This window comes from Pyrus communis, chromosome 13 (assembly GCF_041283825.1).
Source record: "Pyrus communis isolate YQ-2024b chromosome 13, ASM4128382v1, whole genome shotgun sequence".
NCBI classification, from domain to species: Eukaryota; Viridiplantae; Streptophyta; class Magnoliopsida; order Rosales; family Rosaceae; genus Pyrus; species Pyrus communis.
Genome location: NC_142577.1, coordinates 1,394,656 through 1,418,397, shown reverse-complemented (window position 1 = coordinate 1,418,397; position 23,742 = coordinate 1,394,656). Strand labels below are relative to the sequence as shown.

The 23,742-nt window shown below is 41.0% G+C and overlaps 1 protein-coding gene, 1 long non-coding RNA gene and 1 pseudogene across 2 annotated transcripts; all 3 read left to right on the top strand.

Annotated features, from left to right (window-relative positions):
* Positions 1 to 4,585: 4,585 nt before the first annotated feature.
* Positions 4,586 to 5,700, top strand: LOC148691554 (uncharacterized). The gene is made up of 3 exons (XR_015954641.1): positions 4,586 to 4,747; positions 4,843 to 4,953; positions 5,483 to 5,700. It is a non-coding gene; the product is annotated as an uncharacterized LOC148691554 (long non-coding RNA).
* Positions 5,701 to 6,715: 1,015 nt separating this feature from the next.
* LOC148691553 (uncharacterized) lies at positions 6,716 to 12,914 on the top strand. The gene is made up of 2 exons (XM_088683180.1): positions 6,716 to 8,179; positions 12,697 to 12,914. Exons 1-2 carry the CDS (start codon positions 6,727 to 6,729, stop codon positions 12,765 to 12,767), a joined length of 1,524 nt encoding a protein of 507 aa, XP_088539306.1. The 5' UTR covers positions 6,716 to 6,726; the 3' UTR covers positions 12,768 to 12,914.
* A 10,167-nt stretch (positions 12,915 to 23,081) lies between these two features.
* LOC137738333 (chaperone protein dnaJ 20, chloroplastic-like) lies at positions 23,082 to 23,497 on the top strand (annotated as a pseudogene).
* Positions 23,498 to 23,742: the final 245 nt, after the last annotated feature.

Here is a 23,742-nt window from a genome sequence, read left to right as displayed (position 1 = left end):
ATTGTATTAGAGAAAGACCGTATTGCATTTGTAATCCTAAAACTGAATAGGTTCTCCACCTCTTCTGATTAGCTTGGGTAACCATGACATGCTGCTAGGCGTCAACCATGGTTTGTGGAAGCCCTAAAAGTGTATTATCACTAACGGGAGAATTGAAAGTAAGTTTCAATTCACAATCGATTAGAAAGAGTTTTAATCGCCCACTGCCTCGCTAAAAGGAACCTAATGGATCGTTCACCGAGTAAGGTAGAGTTTGAAGAAACAACGGAGATGAGTAAGAATAATTAAATGGTTTAATTATTTATCTAAGGCTAGGATTAATTAATATGTTAATTAATCAAACGAATAAGTTCGTTAAAGACCTCGGGTTAGTTTTGGGCCGCAAGGCCCAATGGGATTTGAATGTCAAGCCCATTAACTCAAGTTGTATGACAACTTGAATAAACAAAGGGCTTGAAAGCCCAATAAACCCTATAGGCTTGCCATGTTAGAAGAATAGGGCTTTTGGTCCATTAGGTCACTTATTTGAAGGGACTATATAAAAGACTTTATAGCCTAAAATTTAGATATGGTAATTTTTGGGGAAAGGATGAGAACACAAGCTCTCCTTTCTCTCTAAAATTTAGGCCACCTTGGAGGGATCATCTAGCAATCAAACTCCTCCAAGGTCACTCATTTCTTCTTCATTATGCCTTGGTGATGAATCATTAGAGGTTCTCAATTTTGGGAACTTGGAGAAACCTTTTCATCCACCCAAATCCATGGATCTAAGATGCAAGGAATGAAGGCCCTCTCTTTGGGTGATTAGCCTTTGCTTATGCAAAGAGGAATCTACAAAGGTATTGATTTCTCAACTCACTTTGTTTTGAGTTGAGTCTTGGTTCACCTATCTACTAGGCTTTGAATTTCATGGGTAAATGTTTTGTTTTTAAGTGCATACAAGCATGATTCCGCCTTTAATTGTTAATTGCATGCTATTGATGTTGCTTAAATGAACATGTTTTTACAAATCTTCCTTCAAGAAGTTCATTGATTCAAAAGTTTACATGCTTTGGCATGATCGTCTGGGTCACCCAGAATCTACCATGATGCGTAGAATCATTACCAACTTTAATGGACATCCATTATTAAGCAGACACATTGTTATCTCAAATGATAACCCTTGCAAGACTTGTTTTCAAGGGAAGTTGGTAATTAGACCATCACAACTAAAGGTTGATGTTGAATCCCCATCATTTTTGCAAAGAATTCAAGGGGATATTTGTGGGTCTATTCAACCATCTTATGGACCATTTTGATATTTTATGGTTTTGGTTGATGCATCTACCCGATGGTCACATGATTATCTCTTGTCTACTTGGAATGTAGCTTTTGCGAGACTTCTTAGTCAGATAATTAAGTTGTGAGCACAGTTCCCAGATTACCCCATTAAGTCAATCCGACTTCATAATGCTGGTGAATTTACTTCTCAAACTTTCGATGATTACTACATGACATTGGGCATTGATGTCGAACTCCCCGTTCCTTATGTCCATACTCAAAATGGTTTAACAGAAGCATCAAGCGGCTTCAGTTAATAGTTCGCACTCTGCTCATGAAAATAAAATTACCAGTTTCTGCATGGGGACATACCATCTTACATGCTACATCATTGGTTCGATTAAGACCTATAGCCAACCATCAATACTCATTAGTACAACTTGTGTTTAGGCATCAGCCAAACATTTCACATTTATACATTTTTGGTTGTGTTGTTTATGTACCTATTGCACCACCACAACGAACTAAAATGGGACCTCAGCGCAGACTGGGAATTTACGTGGGTTTTGATTCACCATCTATCATTCGATATTTGGAACCCTTGACAGGTGATATGTTTACAGCTCGTTTTACTAATTGTCACTTTGATGAGACAGTCTTCCCTTCGTTAGGGGGAGAAAAGACCATTCCAGAATAACGGAAATAACTAACATAGGTTGTTCCCACCTTATCTCATTTTGATCCACGTAGCACTCAATGTGAAAATGATCGTTAATCTTCAAAGTATTGCCAATCAAATGCCAGATGCATTTAATGATGCTATGAAAGTGACAAAATCACATATACCAGCTGCAAATGCACCTGCAAGAAATGATGTCTCTGTTGGACAAAATAAAGTGGCAGCGAATGATTCATCTGGTACACACCTAAAGCGTGGTAGACCTCTAGGTTCAAAAGATTCAGCCGCTCGAAAGAGAAAGTCGAGGGCACAACTGAATCCAAATGAAATCATTCAAGAAGAAAAAATGAATTATACATCGACAATTCATGATTCTGTACTTTCAGAAGAAGAAAAAATGTCCTTGATGAGACACATGTACCTGAAGAAACAGAGGTACATGAAAGCACAGAAATCTCTATAAATTATGCTTGAACTAATGAATTGTGGGATTGGAATGAAATAATCATCGATGGCATGTTCGCATTTGTGGTAGCCACAGAAATAATATTAAGTAATGATCTTGAGCCCCACTCTGTTGATGAATGCAAACAGAGACAAGATTGGTCTAAGTGGAAAGATGTAATCCATGCAGAATTAAATTCCTTGGAAATGCGAAATGTTTTTGGACCAGTAGTCCAAACCTCACCTGGCGTAAAACCCTGTGGGTTACAAATGGATATTCACAAGGAAACACAATGAGAACAATAAGATTGCAAGATATAAAGCACGACTCGTTGCACAAGGTTTTTCGCAAAGACCTAGAATTGATTATGAGGAGACATACTCTTCTGTAATGGACGCAATTATGTTCCGTTACTTAATAAGTTTAGTGGTTTCAGAAAAACTTGACTACGACTTATGGATGTCATCACCGTGTATCTATATGGAGAATTAGATGCTGACATATATATGAAAGTCTCAGAAGGATTTAAGTTGCCTGAAACAACTAACAAACAACGACGTATTCTTTCAATCAAATTAAGGCGATCATTGTATGGGCTGAAACAATATTGACGAATATGGTATAATCATCTCAATGAGTCTTTGATTAAAGAAGGATATATCAACAATGTCATTTGCCCTTGTGTGTTCATTAAGAAATCCAACTCTAGATTTGCTATAGTGGCAGTATATGTCGATGATATAAACCTAGTTGGAACCTTTGAAGAACTCAATAAAACTGTTGAATATCTAAAAAGTGAATTTGAAATAAAAGACCTTGGAAAAATAAAATTTTGTCTCGACTTGCAGATCGAGCATTGTGCTAGTGGAATTTTGGTCCACCAATTAGCTTACATTGAAACAATCATGAAGCAATTTAGCATGGACAAGGCTTATCCACTCAGCACACCAATGGTCATTCATTCTCTGGACATTAAGAAAGATCCATTCCGTCCAAAAGAAGATGATGAAATGGTCCTTGGTCCAGAAGTACCATATCTGAGCACAATAGGTGCTTTATTGTATTTAGCACAATGTACTAGACTAGATATAGCTTTATTAGTCAACCTGTTAGCAAGGTATAGCTTTGCTCCAACAATTCGTCATTAGAAAGGAGTCAAAGATGTATTGCGATACCTTTGTGGAATAACAAACATGGGTCTCTTCTACTCAAAGAAATCCACAAATGACCTAGTCCTTGTTAGATATGCAGATGTTGGTTTTCTCTCTAATATGCATAAAGCCTGCTCACAAAATGGATATGTGTTTAATAATGGAGATACAACAATCTTTTGGCGCTCAACAAAGCAAACATTAGTTGCTACATCTTTAAATCACTCAGAAATACTTGCTTTACATGAAGCAAGTCGTGAATGTTCTTGGTTAAGATCAATGATCCATCATATTCGGAATTTATGTGGTCTAATTTCAAAGACAGACACTCTAACTATCATTCATGAAGATAATGCAACCTGTGTTGCCCAAATGAAGGAAAGATTCATCAAGGGCGATAAGACCAAACACATATCTCCAAAGTTTTTCAGTGCACATGAGCTTCAGAAGGCTAAAGTTATTGAAGTCAGACAAATCCATTCCAATGAAAATCTGGCAGACCTGTTCACCAAATCTCTACCAAAATGCACGTTTCAGAAGATAATGCAGTGTATCAGATTACGTCGACTTACCAAACAGCTAAATTTGGAAAATGCGGAATCAGGGGGAGCATCCATGATACATGCATGTTGTACTCTTTTTCCTTCGATTAGGATTTTTTCCACTGGGTTTTTCCCATCAAGGTTTTAACGAGGCAACATAAGCATAACAATCCAAGAAAAGTTGTACTCTTTTTCCTTCGCTATGATTTTTTCCCATTGGATTTTTTCGAGCAATGTTTTAACGAGGCAACTGATGTTGATATGTGGGCATCCAAGGGGGAGTGTTGAAAATACTGTTGGGTTAATGAATGCCCACAGTGATATTGAAAACATTGGTAGGTTTTTCAATACCCACATTGTGATATCCCGTCCCGAAACTATCGAACCGTACGTGTGAAATGACCATTTTACCCCTAGTTTGTTCTATTATGTTTTTGGTGTTTAGTGTGGTGTGGACATGTGTGGGGGTCACACACACACATTCACACTTGCTTTCTCTCCCTCTCCCTCTGACTTTCCTCTCTCTCTCTCCCCCGAGCTCCATTTCTCCTTCTTCCCTCTGTAAACGTACGGACACACACACACACACCCTAAAACGTCACAGATCGAGGGATCCAAGACTACCATTGAACTCGTGGAGCTGAGAGGAGTCTAGTGGTGCCATTTTCAGGTAAGAATCTCGACGTTTTCACGTCGATTTCACAAGGTCCGTTTTGGGTCACTATTCATGCAAACCTAATCTAGTATGTTTTTGGACATTTTAAGCTTGTAGAGGTGTTAGTGAGGTTCCCAGGAGCTTGGGAGTGCTTCGTTGGGTGAATTTGGACGTCGGGAAAGCTTGGTTCAAAGTTGGCCGAACTTGGATCGTTGTTGCAGGTGAGATTCTTTGATTTTTAGGCCTTAAAACTAGTCTAACGTGAATCTACTAGTCTTAAGCTTCATTTTGGTATAAAGAACGTGAAAAATGGTTGAAAAACGAGTGAGAAAACAAAGTTGGAAAATTTTGCAGTTTTCCGGCGACGGCGCCGGCGCCGGCGCCGGTGGCTCGCCGGAGAAGACAGGGGAATATTCCGTTAGGGTTTGACGGAATATTCCTAACGGACAGTAACGGCGTCAGTCAAGGTTAACGGAATATTCCAGGGAATATTCCTGACGGCGTCACTTGACGCCGTCAGCGTGCAGGTCACGTGGCCGCGCGTGGGGGCGCGTGGACTCGTGTCTGTGCTGGCGCGTGGGGGCGCGTGACGTGTCCAAAAATTATTTTAAAAATATGGTTGTGATCGTGAGGTTGTGTAGATCACGTTGGTATATTCATTTGTCCATTTTGAGCAATGTATGAGAAGTTATTTTGAACGGACGGTTATGTGCTTTAAAGTTAACGTTTTTGTAGTTAATTCGCATATAGGTGACACGTATCCCGAAGACGAGCGTGCACATTCGAGGCAGGGGGGCTACGACCCTTCTACATATCAGTGAGTGGGCTTTTGTTTTCCGTATATACCTATATACATGTTATTTCCCAGAAATTAATATAAATGCCTCGTTTTACGCTATTAATTTTATATGATTGATGCTTATACATGATTAGTGGTATATGAGTTGGGTTATATATTTATTCTTACGTCATTTACATGTATGTTGGTGCTGTGGCGGCCCAGGTAAGTGCCAGGTGAGCATGGTTTATCATTTGCATTAAATAGCGATTAGAGGTGCTTAGAGAGCTCATAACCTGCACCCCCGGTGTTAGTGCTCCCGCCAGAGTAGGGCATAGTCCTTCACGTGTCGTTCACCTCCTGCACCACACGCTCAGCTTGAATTCAAGTTAGGTGCACAGTCTTGTCGTACAGACCACTATAGGTGGTTCCGACTCGTAGGTGACCCGCGATTATTCGCACAGCCTTCACGTGATCGTAGCACTAGAGCGTTTATATGTATTGCACCCAGGCTTGTCGTACAGACCACTATAGGTGGTTCCGACTCGTGGGCAGGTTTAGTGTTTGAGTTGTGATTTGAGCTCTAGATTCAGCCGTACAGGTCACTTAGGGGACTCCGGCTGCCAGATTATTATAATATTGATGTGATATACATACCTAAGCACTTGCATGTTATTATGAGGCCTTGAGCATGTTGGCATACCCTTGAGTATACTTGGCATATCTATACCTACGTTTATATGTTTATTTTCTGGGAAGTATACAGGTTTTACGGCGAGGGGTTATAGTATGTTTTATGAAATGGTTTTCTAAGAGATTTGTTTTGCCCACTCACGCTTTTGTTTTTGCGCCCCTCCAGGTTCTAGTAGCCTAGCGGGTCCGGTGGTTTTCTCGGAGGACGTCTCGGCATTCTGACAGATACTCACCTACGTAGGGTCACCTTCGGGTGTACTTTTGTTGTATTGTTTCTTTTGGACTGCTGTTGGCCTTAGGCTCTGAATTCAGTGTCGTATTTGTGCTAGCACATATTCTATCACTCTATAATTGCTAGTTTTTAAATTATTCGCACTTTTATTTTACTGTTTTAGCTTCCGCACTGTGCACATGGCTACGTCACTTCCACGTGACGGCCAGCATGCCCTGATCTCGGTCGGGGTGTGTCAGTTTGGTATCAGAGCTTAGGTTTGGCAGTCCTGTGTCTTTTGTGAGTATTCTAATGGTTTTGGTGCCTTCTGTCAGAATTATGCCGCCTCGTCGGGAACCACGCCGTTCAGATGAGTCTAGTTTCCCCGATATCACTCAGCTGGGGGAAGCTATTGCTACTGCTATCCAGGCAGCTATCCGCCCTCCCCAGAGGACTCCTCTGGAAACTATGTACAACCTGAAATTGGATAAATTCCACGGTCACGAGGGGCACGAGGCCGCGGAGCGTTGGTTGGAGCATATTGAGAAGACTTTTCGAGTGTTGAACAACCAGGGGAATCTCCCTGTGGAGAGATGGGTCGAGACTACTTCATGGTTCCTGGGTACGGAGTCTGCATCCTGGTGGGAGCAGGAGCTTTGTAGTTTGACTCCAGCCGAGAAGACGGACTGGAATGTTTTCATTAGGCTATTTAAGAGGAGATTCGTGCCCCCAGAGTATATTGATCGCAAGAAACAGGAATTCACTGAATTGAAACAGCGGAAGATGTCTGCGAATGAGTATTATCGGAAGTTTACCGACTTGTCTCGCTACCACCCTGAGATTGCTAGTAACCCAGCGGAGATGCTTCGCCGTTTTCGCATCGGCACTAAGAAGAAGTGGTGTTCGATGTCGACCTCCACTCATTGTGATACATACCAGGAGTTCTACGAGGTTTTGTTGAGAGTCGAGGACTCTGAGAATATGACGAGTGAGAGTGATGAGAATGAGAAGAGTGGTAATCAGAAGAAGGACGACAAAGGTAAAGGTCAGGCATCGCTCGGGCCTCGTCAGACTCAAAACTTCAAGAGGGGTGGTAACAGCTCTAGTTCTTCTAGTGGTGGTTTCAGCGCCACAGGTCAGGGACGAGGAGGTAGATTTACTGGTGGCCTTCGAGGCCAGAGACAGGGGGACGGTGGTCGAGGTAGGGCCCCACTTTGCCGAAGGTGTAATAATCGGCACACTGGCGAGTGTAGGCGGGGCAGTAGTGGTTGTTTCACTTGCGGGCAGTTAGGGCATCGAGCCGCGCAATGTCCCCAGGGTCAGCAGCAGAGACCGCAGCAGACTTTTCTACCACCACCTGCCCCTATCCAGCAGATTCAAGGTCCTAATGGTTACGGACAGGCAGGTCGGGGTGGTGCCTACCACTACCAGGGTGATGCTGTTCCCTATGCCTCGGGACAATATCAGTATCCTCAGGACCCCTACTCCCAGGGTGGTTACCCTCAGTATTCGGGCGGCTATATGCCGTATCCTCCTGCTCCAGCCGGCAGTTCTCAATGGTATCAGGGAGGACAGATTCAGACAGGAGAGATTGCTACCAGTAGTGCAGGGTCTTCGAGACAGACCGGTCAGCCCAGTCAAGGGCGTGGTACGCAGAGTCGTGGTGCTCAGGCGAGCAGAGGTCGTGGCGGACGGCAGCAGGGCCAGGGGCGTATACACAACATTTCTCTGCAAGATGCTCAGAACAACCCGGATCTGATTATGGGTACGTTAAATATTCTTGGTTATTTTGCTAGAGTTTTAATTGATTGTGGAGCTACACATTCTGTGATTTCTCATACATTTGCTCAAGTGACGCAACCTCGCCCCACACCTCTAGGGTACGATTTAGAGTTCGCTATGCCTAGAGGGGAGAGATGTATTGTGGATCGTGTGTACCCAGGTTGTCCAGTGATAGTTGAGGGCGTGGTTATGCCAGCTGATCTTATCCCGTTAGATATTGTTGATTTCGATGTGATTTTGGGCGCGGATTGGTTGCACCCTAACCGTGCCAATATTGATTGTTACGGGAAGATAGTTACATTTCGTCGTCCTGGACTACCCGTGGTTACCTTTGTTGGGGAGCAGAGTGGGGTGAGACATGGTGTTATTTCGGCGCTATGAGCGAAAAAGTTGTTGACTAAGGGTTGTCAAGGGTATTTAGCCCATGTGGTGTTGGATGAGGCTCCTCCTTGTGGTGTTGAGGACGTGAGGGTCGTCCGACACTTTCCAGATGTTTTCCCCGAGGATTTGCCTGGGTTACCACCAGATCGAGATTTGGAGTTCACTATCGAGTTGCTTCCAGGTACTAATCCTATTTCTTTGACTCCTTATCGTATGGCACCTGCGGAATTAAGGGAATTAAAGGTGCAGCTGCAGGAATTAGTGGATAAGGGTTTTATTCAGCCTAGTACTTCGCCTTGGGGCTCTCCAGTATTGTTTGTGAGGAAGAAAGACGGAACTTTAAGGCTGTGTATCGATTACAGGCAATTGAACCGGGTGACGATTAAAAACCGCTATCCGTTGCCTCGTATCGACGATTTATTCGATCAGCTTAGAGGTGCTTGTGTGTTCTCTAAGATTGACTTGAGGTCTGGGTACTATCAGCTGAAGATTAATAGGGATGACGTTCCTAAGACGGCGTTCAGGACTCGTTATGGTCATTACGAGTTTCTGGTTATGCCGTTTGGGTTGACGAATGCACCGGCAGCTTTTATGGATTTAATGAACCGGGTTTTCCAGCCTTACTTGGATAGGTTCGTGATTGTTTTTATCGATGATATTCTGGTGTATTCTAAGTCGAAGGCGGAGCATGTTCGACATCTTACCTTGGTGTTGAAAAGGTTGAGGGAACATCAATTATATGCTAAGTTTAGCAAGTGCCAGTTTTGGCTAAATCAAGTAGCGTTTCTGGGGCATGTTATTTCTGCTCAGGGTATTCTGGTTGACCCTCAGAAGGTTGCGGCGGTGGAGAATTGGGAGCAACCGCGAACCGTCACCGAGGTGAGAAGTTTCCTTGGCTTGGCGGGGTATTATCGGAGATTTGTTAAAGATTTCTCGATGATTGCCTTACCATTGACGAGACTAACGAGGAAAGATGTTAAATTCGAGTGGGACGATAGGTGTGAACAGAGTTTCCAACAGTTGAAGCGTTGTCTCACTCAAGCACCTGTTCTGGCACTCCCGGACGATAGTGGTGATTTCGAGGTTTATAGCGATGCTTCCTTGAATGGTCTGGGATGTGTGTTGATGCAGCATGGTAGGGTGATTGCTTATGCTTCACGTCAGTTAAAACCCCATGAGTTGAATTACCCTACTCATGATTTGGAGTTGGCCGCTATCATTTTTGCGTTGAAGTTGTGGAGACACTATCTTTATGGTGAGAAGTGTAGGATCTTTACTGATCATAAGAGTCTCCAGTATCTTTTTACCCAGAAAGAACTTAATCTTCGTCAGCGGAGGTGGGTGGAGTTGCTCAGCGATTACGACTGCACGATTGATTATCACCCTGGTCGTGCGAATGTAGTTGCCGATGCGCTTAGTCGGAAGTCTCAAGGCCGCATTAATGCGTTGTATGCAAGCCGTATTCCTCTTTTGGCGGACTTGCGTGCTACAGGAGTGAGGTTAGAAGCAGAAGATCGAGATGTGGCTTTACTTGCTAATTTTCAAGTTAGGCCCATCTTAGTTGATCGGGTGCTTGTAACCCAAGCAACTGATGAGCAGACTCAAGAATTAATCCAAGCTCGAGAACAAGGTAGGAGGAGAGACCTCAGGGTACGTGAATCGGATGGCATGTTGATGCAAGAAGGAAGAATGTTCGTGCCGAATGTTGTGGATTTAAAGAAGGAAATTTTGGATGAAGCACATATCTCGGCTTACGCCATGCATCCAGGAGCTACTAAAATGTATCATACCATTCGACCATTTTATTATTGGCCGGGTATGAAGAGGGAGATAGCCGAGTATGTGAGTAGGTGTGCCATTTGTCAGCAGGTTAAGGCGGAAAGGAAAAAGCCGTTTGGATTGTTGCAGCCGCTTCCCGTTCCCGAGTGGAAATGGGAAAATATCACCATGGACTTTGTGTACAAGCTCCCGCGTACACATAACGGTTTTGACGGCATTTGGGTGATCGTTGATCGACTCACAAAGTCCGCACATTTTATTCCAGTAAGAGAGAGGTATTCTTTGAGTCGATTAGCGGAGTTGTTCATCTCGAAGATAGTGAAGTACCATGGTGTCCCGGTGAGTATTATCTCGGATCGTGATCCACGGTTCACATCTAAGTTTTGGGTGGCTTTCCAGGAAGCTTTGGGTACAAGACTACTCTACAGTACGGCGTATCATCCGCAGACAGACGGGCAGTCTGAGAGGACTATACAGACTTTGGAGGATATGTTGCGAACTTCGGTGTTGCAATTTGGTGATGCTTGGCACCAGCGGTTGGATTTGATGGAATTTGCCTATAATAATAGTTTTCATTCAAGCATTGGCATGGCGCCGTTTGAAGCATTGTATGGTAGAGCTTGTCGCACACCGTTGTGTTGGTCAGAAGTCGGAGAAAGAGTTTTAGTGGGTCCGGAGATCGTTGAGGAAACTACTCAGAACGTCCAGGTAATCAAGACTAATCTGAAAGCAGCTCAGGATAGACAGAAAAGCTCAGCGGATCAGCATGCTACGGACAGAGTGTATGAGGTCGGAGATTGGGTATTTTTGAAGCTTTCGCCGTGGAGAGGTGTAGTGAGATTTGGGAAGAAAGGCAAGTTAAGTCCACGGTACATCGGACCATACATGGTCGTGGAGCGAGTTGGTGAGGTAGCTTACCGGTTGGAGTTACCTCCGGAGCTAGCCAGAGTGCATAACGTTTTCCACGTGTCTATGCTCCGACATTATGTTGCTGATCCATCACATGTGATACCTCCTCAACCGTTAGAAATTAACCCAGATTTGACATACGACGAGGAACCGGTGACGATTATTGTTTGGAAAGAGAAGGTTCTGCGGAACAAGACGGTGAAATTAGTGAAGGTTTTGTGGAGGAACCATTCAGTTGAGGAAGCGACGTGGGAGACAGAAGATCGGATGAGGGATTTGTATCCTAGATTATTCTTTGGTTACTAGGGGTCGTTTTCGGTTGTTTTGAATTTCGGGACGAAATTCTAATAAGGTGGGTAGGTTGTGATATCCCGTCCCGAAACTATCGAACCGTACGTGTGAAATGACCATTTTACCCCTAGTTTGTTCTATTATGTTTTTGGTGTTTAGTGTGGTGTGGACATGTGTGGGGGTCACACACACACATTCACACTTGCTTTCTCTCCCTCTCCCTCTGACTTTCCTCTCTCTCTCTCCCCCGAGCTCCATTTCTCCTTCTTCCCTCTGTAAACGTACGGACACACACACACACACCCTAAAACGTCACAGATCGAGGGATCCAAAACTACCATTGAACTCGTGGAGCTGAGAGGAGTCTAGTGGTGCCATTTTCAGGTAGGAATCTCGACGTTTTCACGTCGATTTCACAAGGTCCGTTTTGGGTCACTATTCATGCAAACCTAATCTAGTATGTTTTTGGACATTTTAAGCTTGTAGAGGTGTTAGTGAGGTTCCCAGGAGCTTGGGAGTGCTTCGTTGGGTGAATTTGGACGTCGGGAAAGCTTGGTTCAAAGTTGGCCGAACTTGGATCGTTGTTGCAGGTGAGATTCTTTGATTTTTAGGCCTTAAAACTAGTCTAACGTGAATCTACTAGTCTTAAGCTTCATTTTGGTATAAAGAACGTGAAAAATGGTTGAAAAACGAGTGAGAAAACAAAGTTGGAAAATTTTGCAGTTTTCCGGCGACGGCGCCGGCGACGGCGCCGGCGACGGCGGCGCCGGCGGCGGTGGCTCGCCGGAGAAGACAGGGGAATATTCCGTTAGGGTTTGACGGAATATTCCTAACGGACAGTAACGGCGTCAGTCAAGGTTAACGGAATATTCCAGGGAATATTCCTGACGGCGTCACTTGACGCCGTCAGCGTGCAGGTCACGTGGCCGCGCGTGGGGGCGCGTGGACTCGTGTCTGTGCTGGCGCGTGGGGGCGCGTGACGTGTCCAAAAATTATTTTAAAAATATGGTTGTGATCGTGAGGTTGTGTAGATCACGTTGGTATATTCATTTGTCCATTTTGAGCAATGTATGAGAAGTTATTTTGAACGGACGGTTATGTGCTTTAAAGTTAACGTTTTTGTAGTTAATTCGCATATAGGTGACACGTATCCCGAAGACGAGCGTGCACATTCGAGGCAGGGGGGCTACGACCCTTCTACATATCAGTGAGTGGGCTTTTGTTTTCCGTATATACCTATATACATGTTATTTCCCAGAAATTAATATAAATGCCTCGTTTTACGCTATTAATTTTATATGATTGATGCTTATACATGATTAGTGGTATATGAGTTGGGTTATATATTTATTCTTACGTCATTTACATGTATGTTGGTGCTGTGGCGGCCCAGGTAAGTGCCAGGTGAGCATGGTTTATCATTTGCATTAAATAGCGATTAGAGGTGCTTAGAGAGCTCATAACCTGCACCCCCGGTGTTAGTGCTCCCGCCAGAGTAGGGCATAGTCCTTCACGTGTCGTTCACCTCCCGCACCACACGCTCAGCTTGAATTCAAGTTAGGTGCACAGTCTTGTCGTACAGACCACTATAGGTGGTTCCGACTCGTAGGTGACCCGCGATTATTCGCACAGCCTTCACGTGATCGTAGCACTAGAGCGTTTATATGTATTGCACCCAGGCTTGTCGTACAGACCACTATAGGTGGTTCCGACTCGTGGGCAGGTTTAGTGTTTGAGTTGTGATTTGAGCTCTAGATTCAGCCGTACAGGTCACTTAGGGGACTCCGGCTGCCAGATTATTATAATATTGATGTGATATACATACCTAAGCACTTGCATGTTATTATGAGGCCTTGAGCATGTTGGCATACCCTTGAGTATACTTGGCATATCTATACCTACGTTTATATGTTTATTTTCTGGGAAGTATACAGGTTTTACGGCGAGGGGTTATAGTATGTTTTATGAAATGGTTTTCTAAGAGATTTGTTTTGCCCACTCACGCTTTTGTTTTTGCGCCCCTCCAGGTTCTAGTAGCCTAGCGGGTCCGGTGGTTTTCTCGGAGGACGTCTCGGCATTCTGACAGATACTCACCTACGTAGGGTCACCTTCGGGTGTACTTTTGTTGTATTGTTTCTTTTGGACTGCTGTTGGCCTTAGGCTCTGAATTCAGTGTCGTATTTGTGCTAGCACATATTCTATCACTCTATAATTGCTAGTTTTTAAATTATTCGCACTTTTATTTTACTGTTTTAGCTTCCGCACTGTGCACATGGCTACGTCACTTCCACGTGACGGCCAGCATGCCCTGATCTCGGTCGGGGTGTGTCACACATAGTAACGTGGACTTTGGAAATGAAGGAGATCGTGTTTTTCAAAAGTTGTGTGCTGGAGTTGCTCTATAAATAGAGCACTCCGTGTACTATCAAAATACAGAGTAAGAAAAAAAAGATCAATAACATCATTATCTATTCCTACCTCCTTTATTTGTCATCCTCTTGTGCTATAGTTACAATGTAGTATTTTACACCTGTTTCGCTCCTGTTACTAGTAAAGGTTATATCTCTAAGTTTGACCTATTTATAACATACTTTAATTTTTCTCTTTCACAGTGCAACCCAGAAGCAAGACTCCAAATCTACAAAGCTATTCAATTTCACATATATTGTCATACCAAATTCAAATTAATTCAACAACAAAAAGATTTGTGAAATCTATCTTATTCTTTATAACTTTTTATTGTTTATCTCTATCTTTCCTCTCTTATTTAAGTGTTGTGTCTTTAAATTTTTTTATTTATTGATTCTCTCTATTAAATTTAATAGTATAGATGACAAGGTTATCATGCAACGATTAATGTTCTACATATTTAGAAGTACTTTTAGAATGACTGAAAACGTTTTTGGTGAAAGTGTTTTTAGGTTCCAAAAGCACTATAAGTGAAATTTTGGAAGAATCACCAATTATGTATTGCTTACAAGAAATACTTCAAGTTCCTTTTGAGGATTTAGGTTCCAAAAGCACTATAAGTGAAATTTTGGAAGAATCACTGATTATGTATTTCTTGCAGGAAATACTTCAAGTTCCTTTTGAGGATCCAATTACATTTTAACTAAGCATTGATTCTAAAAACACTTTCATTAAAAGTGTCTTCAATCATTTTCAAAAAACTTTCAAACACATCATTGATGTGGTAAAAACTAAAACACAAATTAAGCCCTATAAATTATACAATCGTAGTATGAGTAAGTAGGGATCGTTCTATTCGAGGGATTAGAAGGGATGTTAATCAACACAAATTAAACTTAAAAAACTGAAAACTAAGTTAAACTAACATTAAAACAATGAGGGAAGAGATAAACTTAAAAAACTGAAAACTAAGTTAAACTAACATTAAAACAATGAGGGGAGAGATTTTGTGACAGCCCGTCCCAGAAATATCAAAAACGTACGCGTGAAAAGACTATTTTGCCCCTAGTTCGATTTCGTCACGTTTATTGGTCGTTTTTGTGTTGTGTTGGCTTGTTTTGGGCCACACACTCACACTCCCTCACCCCATACCTTCTGTCCATTTCCCTGTGATTGTCCCGAGTCCCCATTTCCCTTCCCATTTCCTTCGAACATACGAACACACACCCAAAACCAACTAAACTTCCACAGATCGAGGAAACCAAGACCATTTTCGAGCTCGTGAGGATGGTAGGAGTCCAGCCATACCATTTTCAGGTGAGAACTCCATCGTTTTCACGTCGATTCAACGATGTCCGATTTGAGGTACTATTCATGCAAACGTAATTTCTCACGATTTAGGAAATTTCAAGCTTGTAGAAAGCTTGGTGAGGTCCCAAGGAGGCTCGGAGTAGTTCGTTTGAAGGAATTGGACGTCGGGATCACTGGTTTCGAAGTTGGCCGGAGTTGGGTTGTTTTCACAGGTGAGATTTCGTGGTTTTTAACCCTTGAAAGTGGTATGATTGTGTTCCTCTAGTTCTAAGCTTCATTTTGGTACCAATTTTGTGAAATTTGGGTGAAAAACGAAGAAGATATCGAAGTTTGAAAATTTTCCAGTTTTCCGGCGCCGGCGATGGCGCCGGAGGCTCGCCGGAGAAGGTGACGGAATATTCCGTCAAGTCTGACGAAATATTCCTAACGCCGTTGACGGAATCTGCCAAAACTGACGGAATATTCCCTACGGCGTCAGTTGACGCCGTCAACGTGCTAGGCACGTGCCTGCGCGTGGCCGACGCGTGTGGCCGTGCCTTGGTCGGCGCGTGGGGGTGTGTGCGGCGATGAAAAAATTATTTTAAAAATATGGGGATGTTCGTGAGGTCGAGTAGATCACGTTGGTGTATTCATACACCCCATTTGAGCATTGTATGAGAAGTGATTTCTAAAGCGTGGTTATGTGCTTTAAAATTAACGTTTTTATAGTTATTTCGCATATAGGTGAGACGTATCCCGAGGACGAGCGTGGTCACTCTACGACCCTTCCACATACCAGTGAGTGGGCTTTTGGTTTTCCGTATATACCTATATACTTATATTTTCCCAGAAATTGATTTAAATTTTACTAGTTATATGCCATGCATTATGTTATCGTCATTTATGCATCATTAGTTGCTTTATTGGGCATATATATTTATATACATATGCATATTTGATGCTGTGGACGCACGGTAAGTGCCAGGTAAGTGTTAATCATGTTTATATTCAGTAGCGATTTGTGATGCTTAGAGAGCTCATAACCTGCACCCCCGGTGTTAGTGCTCCCGCCCAGAGTAGGGCACAATCCTTCACGTGATGTTCACCTCCCGCACCACACGCTCAGCTTGGATCCAAGTTAGGTGCACAGTCCTGTCGTACAGACCACATTAGGTGGTTCCGACTCGTAGGTGACCCGCGACTATTCGCACAGCCTTCACGTGATCGTGGCACTAGAGCGTTTATATATATTACACCCAGGCTTGTCGTACAGACCACTTTAGGTGGTTCCGACTCGTGGGCAGGTTTAGTTACTGATATCGAGATTTGAGCTCTAGATGCGGCCGTACAGTTCACGTTAGGTGACTCCGGCTGCCAGATTATATGTTATTGATATGATTTATACATGAGCACTTGCATTTCATCCTGAGGTTTCGACATGGCATATTCTGGAGCATGATTGGCATATCTATATATACGTACATATGTTTATTTTCTGGGAGGTATACAGGTTTTACGGCGAGGGGTTAGAACTTATTTTGTTAAATGGTTTTCGAAAAGCTTTGTTTTTGCCCACTCACGCTTTTGTTTTACGCCCCTCCAGGTTCTAGCGGTCTAGCAGGTTTGGTGGTTTCCCAAAGGGTTTTCCCGGCATTTCTGACAGATGATCACCAGCGTAGGGCCACCTTCGAGTGTACTGTTGTCGTGTCTTTTTAGTTGGACTGTTTTAGGCTTTCTGCTCTGAACTTGTGTCTCACTTATGCTAGCACTTGTTGTACTACCTTATGTATGCTAGTTTTCTTTTATGTGTTCGTACTTCTTCTATTATTATTTTATAAGCTTCCGCACTGTGCACATGGCTACGTCACTTCCACGTGACAGCCAGCATGCCCTGATCTCGTTCGGGGTGTGTCAGATTTTGAATGAATTTAATTAAAACAAAAGTAAAAGGCAGCAAGTAAATTAAGTTGTGAATAAAATATGAATGAAAGGATAGCTAAAGGATTGTTCTCCACACATGAAACATATACATACAAATCGATTTCCAGTTATTCTTCCTATAAACCATGAATGACAATGCCCCAAATTAATTGTGAAAAACACTAATTAACTCTCAATTTTTCCTAAGTTCATTGAATTGGACTCAGTGACACAACCCAATTATTCTCTTCAAGTTCCCTAACTATGAAAAGCATGATAGAGATACATCTCAAAGATCATTAAGTTCTGTAAAAATCATAAGCATTGACAAAGCATTCGTAAATATGAAAAGCATGATACTCCTGCTAAGAATTTACTTAACTCAATCAGGACTAGTGACTTTTACTACTTACAAATATAAGTTCATAACGATTAGGTGAAATTCCCTTATATTCTAACATCAAATCCTTGCATGCAAACTAAGTGTGCACCCTTAATAAACATACAAGACTAAGTTCTCTATAAAGCACATCAGTAAATTGCATTCATATTTTATGGAACAATAACTGGATGTAACCAATTTATATAAAACATATGATCATGGCTTCGAATTCACCTCTAGCTAAAAAGAAATTTAGTTACACATGTTTATCATAACTGAAAAGCAATCTAAAATAAACATTGAAACTTAAAACAAAGATAGAAAGAACTTTGAAAATTCTAGCAACTTCAATGGATGAATGGTAGGCATGGCACACTTCTCTCTCTTATTTGGGCAATAATGTGTATATATAGGGTAAAGGCACAGCTCCCAGGAGAAAAAGGATTAGGTTGTTTGAATTATTTTAGGACTCTTATAATCAGATAGGAAGTGTTGGAATGTGATAAGGATTCCTCCTTGCAGCTGGAGATAAAATAAAGTAGGATAAGGTTTGGATAAGATAAGATAAGGTTGGATAAGATAAGACAAGATAAGGTTCCTCTCCAACTAGGATTCCTTTTTCTTGTGTAATTCCTTGTCTTCCAAGCCTCAACTTTAATTTCTTCATAGTTTAGCACATGTCTAACACCATTTAAACACCAAAAAATCCAGCCCATATGCTATCCACGCATGCTATCCAATCCAAGTCTAAAACTACTCCAAATTGCTCCATTTGACTATTTATTGTCATCTTTACCAATTGGACCTACAATAATACGAAAATAACATAAACTACCAAAATAAATGGAAATTAAAGAAGTAAATGCAAAGAAATAAGATAACAAAGTCACATAAATATGCTCCTATCAAATTCCCCCACACTCAGCTTTTGCTAGTCCCCAAGCAAAACAAAGAAAACAAAACAAAACCTAAACCTTCCAACAATTGCCTCAGGGATTTCCAATGAAACATGACATGTTAAAAATCAGTATTTTCATAGATTTTAAAGTTTTTCTTCTTCTTCTTCTTTTTTTTTTTTTTTTTTTTTTTGAAACATAAAACATAAGAACTACTTCACCGGATTCAAAAGAATAAATCCTTCCCCCACACTTATTTTTCTGAAAATTGTAGATCAAAATGAATTCCCAACAAGTCATGCTTCACTATTCTTTAAGAAAAAGGGTATGGACATTCCTATACTAGGCTAGATAATGCAAGCTAACAAAGAAAATAGGCTAAATAAGACTCAAAGGGGTTAAACCTACAATGCGTATGCAAGGGATAAGGTCTTTTGGCTCTGGTAGTAACTAAACAACTTCATCTTGTTATTTGTTATGCAATCAATTTTATGCTTTGAATGAAATAGGCATGAGTTCTAGTATTTAGAACTAAAATGATGAAAAAGCATTCTAAGTAGCAACCAAGCAAAGAAATAATGAGATCATGCAACGACTTTAGAAAGCAAGAATATCACAGATTAATAACTTTCCAAACAAAGAATAGGCTCAAGTTTCACAGGGTTGTAGCGTTAGTTTGAGTTTCTTCCTACAAGCATGTTACAAAACTGATTTTTTTCTCTTTGTGATTACATGTGAATTCGTAAATGACAACTACAACTAAGTATTAACCAAAGAGCATATCAAATGTCCACCTATGTTTGTAACTTTCTTTAACAGTCATGCACTTAAAAACCAAATCCTCATCATTGTGTTGGAAGGTACCCTAAGACACACACAAGCAACAAAAACGACTCTTTTTTGGTATTTTCTCAAGCTTTTTAGATTTTTTTTTTAAATTTTGTTTTTATGATGCACAATAAAATACTTTAAAGCAGTGAATAACAACGTTAGTAGTGATAGGTGGTGAAAGATAAGTCATGAGAAGCATTCTATTTAACCCCCCCACCCCCCACTTAAATGTTTCAAAAATAAACTTAAACAAGAAAGCAACAATAGATAACTAGCAAACAAGATAATCATGGCAAAGTAAAAACAATAAAGAGAAGGGTAAAAGAAAGCAAATCTGGTTGTAGGAGCCAGAAATTCCAATGTCTCTTTGTTTGAACACATGAGTTGCCTCCCAAGAAGCGCTTGCTTTAACGTCTTCTAGTCGGACGACAACTCCATTTAATCCTCACTAGGACCAGCGACATGGATTTGGATCTTTGAATGGAAGGTGATACTTGAAATGATCCGGTAATGGTTTAAATTCTAGAATGGGTGCTTGAATCATTGAAATCAACAACATGTTAGTAGAAAACGAAATTGAAATTTGAGGAGGTGGTTTACCTGTGTGCTGCAATAAGAACTCAAGGACAAACACTACTTTAAAAGTTTCAGGAATGTTGCTCTCGGCCAGATTTGTTATGAGGGCAGTGACTTGTTCGATGTCATAACATCCAACTTCTTCGGGGATGGTTGTCTCAAGTATATCCTCTTTGATGAATTCTAGATATTCCCCAGCCACTTCTTTCTCTTGAATCCTTGGAAAGGTTTCAAATATGTCTTTTTCACTCTCATATTTCTTGGATTGCATAAACCTACGAGGAAAAGGTATATTTGGTGGAATAAGGTTAGAAAGAATAGAATTCGGAACAACCTTACTAGAATTGGATGGTGGTGGAGCTAGGGTAGCTGCAGCAAAAGGATTAGAGACGATTAGGTGCTGTAGCAATAACATAATCTTCTAAGCTTGTTGTGGCTGAGTCTTCCTCCTCCTCTTTGGACAACAGCCTTTTTTTGTCTACTTCTAGGCTATGGTTGGACACCTTCAAATCACCTACAACCTCTATACCACTTCTCAAAGTGATTGCTTCAGTGATTTCAAAATCTCCCATCAAATTGACACTGGTTAACCTGGAAAGTTCGCTTTGTTCTCTAATTTGTCCCATGAATTCTGCGATCTGTCCAATTTGATTCTTCACGTCCCCTATCTCTTTAGCTTGGTCTTGTAAACCCTGAGTCAAAGAAGTTAGTGTTTGAAGAATTTTATCATAATCCATTGACAAACCTGTATTTGGTTGGGATTGTTGTGGGGGAGGCGATGGTGGCTGCATAGGTCTTGGATAAAACTCCTCAGATGGTTGCCAATATCCTTCTTGTTGAACATGTTGAGGTTCCCTTCACATAAAATTTGAATGATCACTCCCACCTGGATTGTAAGTGTTGGAAAATAAGTTGTTCCTTGATTGATTATGGCCTTGATAAACCCAAGCATGACATTATCCCAACCTCCATTCTCAATTAATTGAGGATGTTGATTAGTTTAATATCCTTGCCTGTAGGACATATCAAATGTAGCCACACTTTGCATTGTGGACCTTTCGATATACTGCGACATAAGACAAGTAAGATCCGTTATTTGAGCTTGAAAATTAGCAATCATCATGTCTTGCTTCTCTAATATCAAATCCTTGCATGCAAACTAAGTGTGCACCCTTAATAAACATACAAGAATAAGTTCCCTATAAAGCAGATAAGTAAATCGCATTCATGTTTTATGAAACAATAACTGGATGTAATCAATTTATATAAAACATATGATCATGGCTTCAAATTCACCTCTAGCTAAAAAGAAATTTAGTTACACATGTTCATCATAACTAAAAAACAATCTAAAATAAACATTGAAACTTAAAACAAAGATAGCAAGAACTTTGAAAATTCCAGCAACTTCAATGGATGAATGGTAGGCATGGCATACTTCTCTCTCTTATTTGCGGCAATGATGTGTATATATAGGGTAAAGGCACAACCGAATCCCAGGAGAAAAAGGATTAGGTTGTTTGAATTATTTTAGGACTCCTAGAATCAAATAGGAAGTGTTGGAATGTGATAAGGATTCCTTCTTGCAGCTAGAGATAAGATAAAGTAGGATAAGGTTTGGATAAGATAAGATAAGATAAGGTTCCTCTCCAACTAGGATTCCTTTTTCTTGTGTAATTCCTTGTTTTCTAAGCCTCAACTTTAATTTCTTCAGAGTTTAGCACATGTCTAACACCATTTAAACACCAAAAACGTCGAGCCCATATGCTATCCACGCATGTTATCCAATCCAAGTCCAAAACTGCTCCAAATTGCTCCATTTGACTATTTATTGCTATCTTTACCAACTGGACCTACAATAATACGAAAATAACATAAATTACCAAAATAAATGGAAATTAAACAAGTAAATGCAAAGAAATAAGATAACAAAGTCGCATAAATATGCTCTTATCAATCATTATCAATGAATACGTTATTATGATGTTTTGGTTAGTAGTTTTGTAATTGATATTGGATATCTTTTTTATATTTGTGAAAGGCTTCTCCTCTCCTGAAATTATGGCTCTGCCACTGTCCACAAGTATAAAACTTTCCATTTCCTTTCTATTTTTTCTAAACATTCTCGATTCTAATTTTCTCCACAATCCATAGTAAATAAACAAAAAGATTTTTATCATAAATGGTCTCTGAAATTTAAATATCTCATCAAGATGGTCTCTGAAATTAAAAATTGATTAATGTAATCCCTGCAAATGGGTGTCGCAAATCAATGTGATCATTTCGTTACAGTTCCGTAAAAAATTTCTATTATATGCTGAGGTGACACATAAGAGGGTCCCACACATTTAATTTAAACAATAAAAAACATTTTTCATTTTTTTATAATTAAAAACTTCGAAAAAGAAAAAGAAGATCTGGGGTTCAGAAGAACGGCATTTTCTAGGTTTGGTCGCTGGGTTCGAAGTCGGAGTCTGATCTTATGGGCCTATGGCGTCCGGTCTTGATAATGTGATGAGCATGGTACGTAATTCGAAATTGGAGTCTGGTCTTGATGAAGCCTGGGGTGAAGAAGAAGGCGAGGGCGATAAGCCTTGGGATTGGATCGCCGAAGGTGGAGAAATCAGCGGCGGAAGTCTGCGTTTTCGTGAGGACGGAGGCGCCAAGGAAAATGGAGAGAAATGGCCACGCTTTTATGGCTTCTGGATTTTGACGGAAGGTTAAATTTGAAGAGGGAAGAAGAAGTAGAGAGTTGGTGGCTGTCGAACAGAGAGGAGGAAAGAAGGGCAGTGAGGGAGGAGGAAAGGGAAAGCAGTGAGCAGTGCTTAATATGGTGGACTCCATTGCCCCAAATTCACGGGAAAGAAGATGATGAACAGTCAATCATCCTTTTTTTTTCTTTTTTTTCTTTTTAAAGTTTTTAATTATAAAAAAATAAAATTTTATTGTTTATTATTTAAATATTTTTAATTCACATAATAATAATTAATTATATATGTAGGATCCATTTATGTGCCACGTTAGCACATAACAGAATTTTTTATAGAATTGTAACTGAAATACCACATTGATTTGTGGCACTTATTTTTAGAGACTACATTGATCGATTTTCAATTTCAAGAATCATTTTAATGGGATAGGTAAATTTCAGGGATTATTTGTGATAAAAACCCTATACAAAATATAGAAAGCTGAAAACATTGCTGGAGAGAAAGAATGAGATGCAGAGCTATTGATTAGCAATCTCAGGAATAGGAAGCAAATCCTGCTTCCACATCCCAACATCCCACAAAACCATCCCTACCAACATACCCATACCCGACTCGAAACCCTGCTTCTTCTTCCCTAAACCAGTTTTCTCCTTTTGGAACCAGTTCGGGCAGCTTAGACTCAAGGCGAAGGCTGCAATCAACAATGGGTTTGTGGTAGAGCACAAGGAGCTCACCTTCTACAAGCTTCTGGGCATACCCGAATCCGGAAGTACCATCCAGACGTGTCCCTTCCGAGTTGGGTAGTAGAGTATACGGAGAAGTTTATCCTAGTTCAGGAGGGTTATGAGATCTTGTCTGATTTGAGAAGGAAAGCTTTGTATGATCAAGACATGGCTAGGGGTCTTCACCTTGCCTTTTCTTGAAGACGATACCAATACAATCAGGTATATATTTTTGGGTTATGTTTAAATCTTCCGTACATGTTAGCTTCTCTTGTTTATTTTTATCAGCTATAAACGTGTGGGTTGATGAAGTTAATGGTTTTCCTATTCTGGAATGGCATTGAATTTCAATTTCGATTGTTTACAATTTTAAGGAGTGGAGGATCTCGGCAACTGGAGTAACCGATGGTAAAATCAGCTTTCTGAGTTGAAGACAAGAAGCATGAACG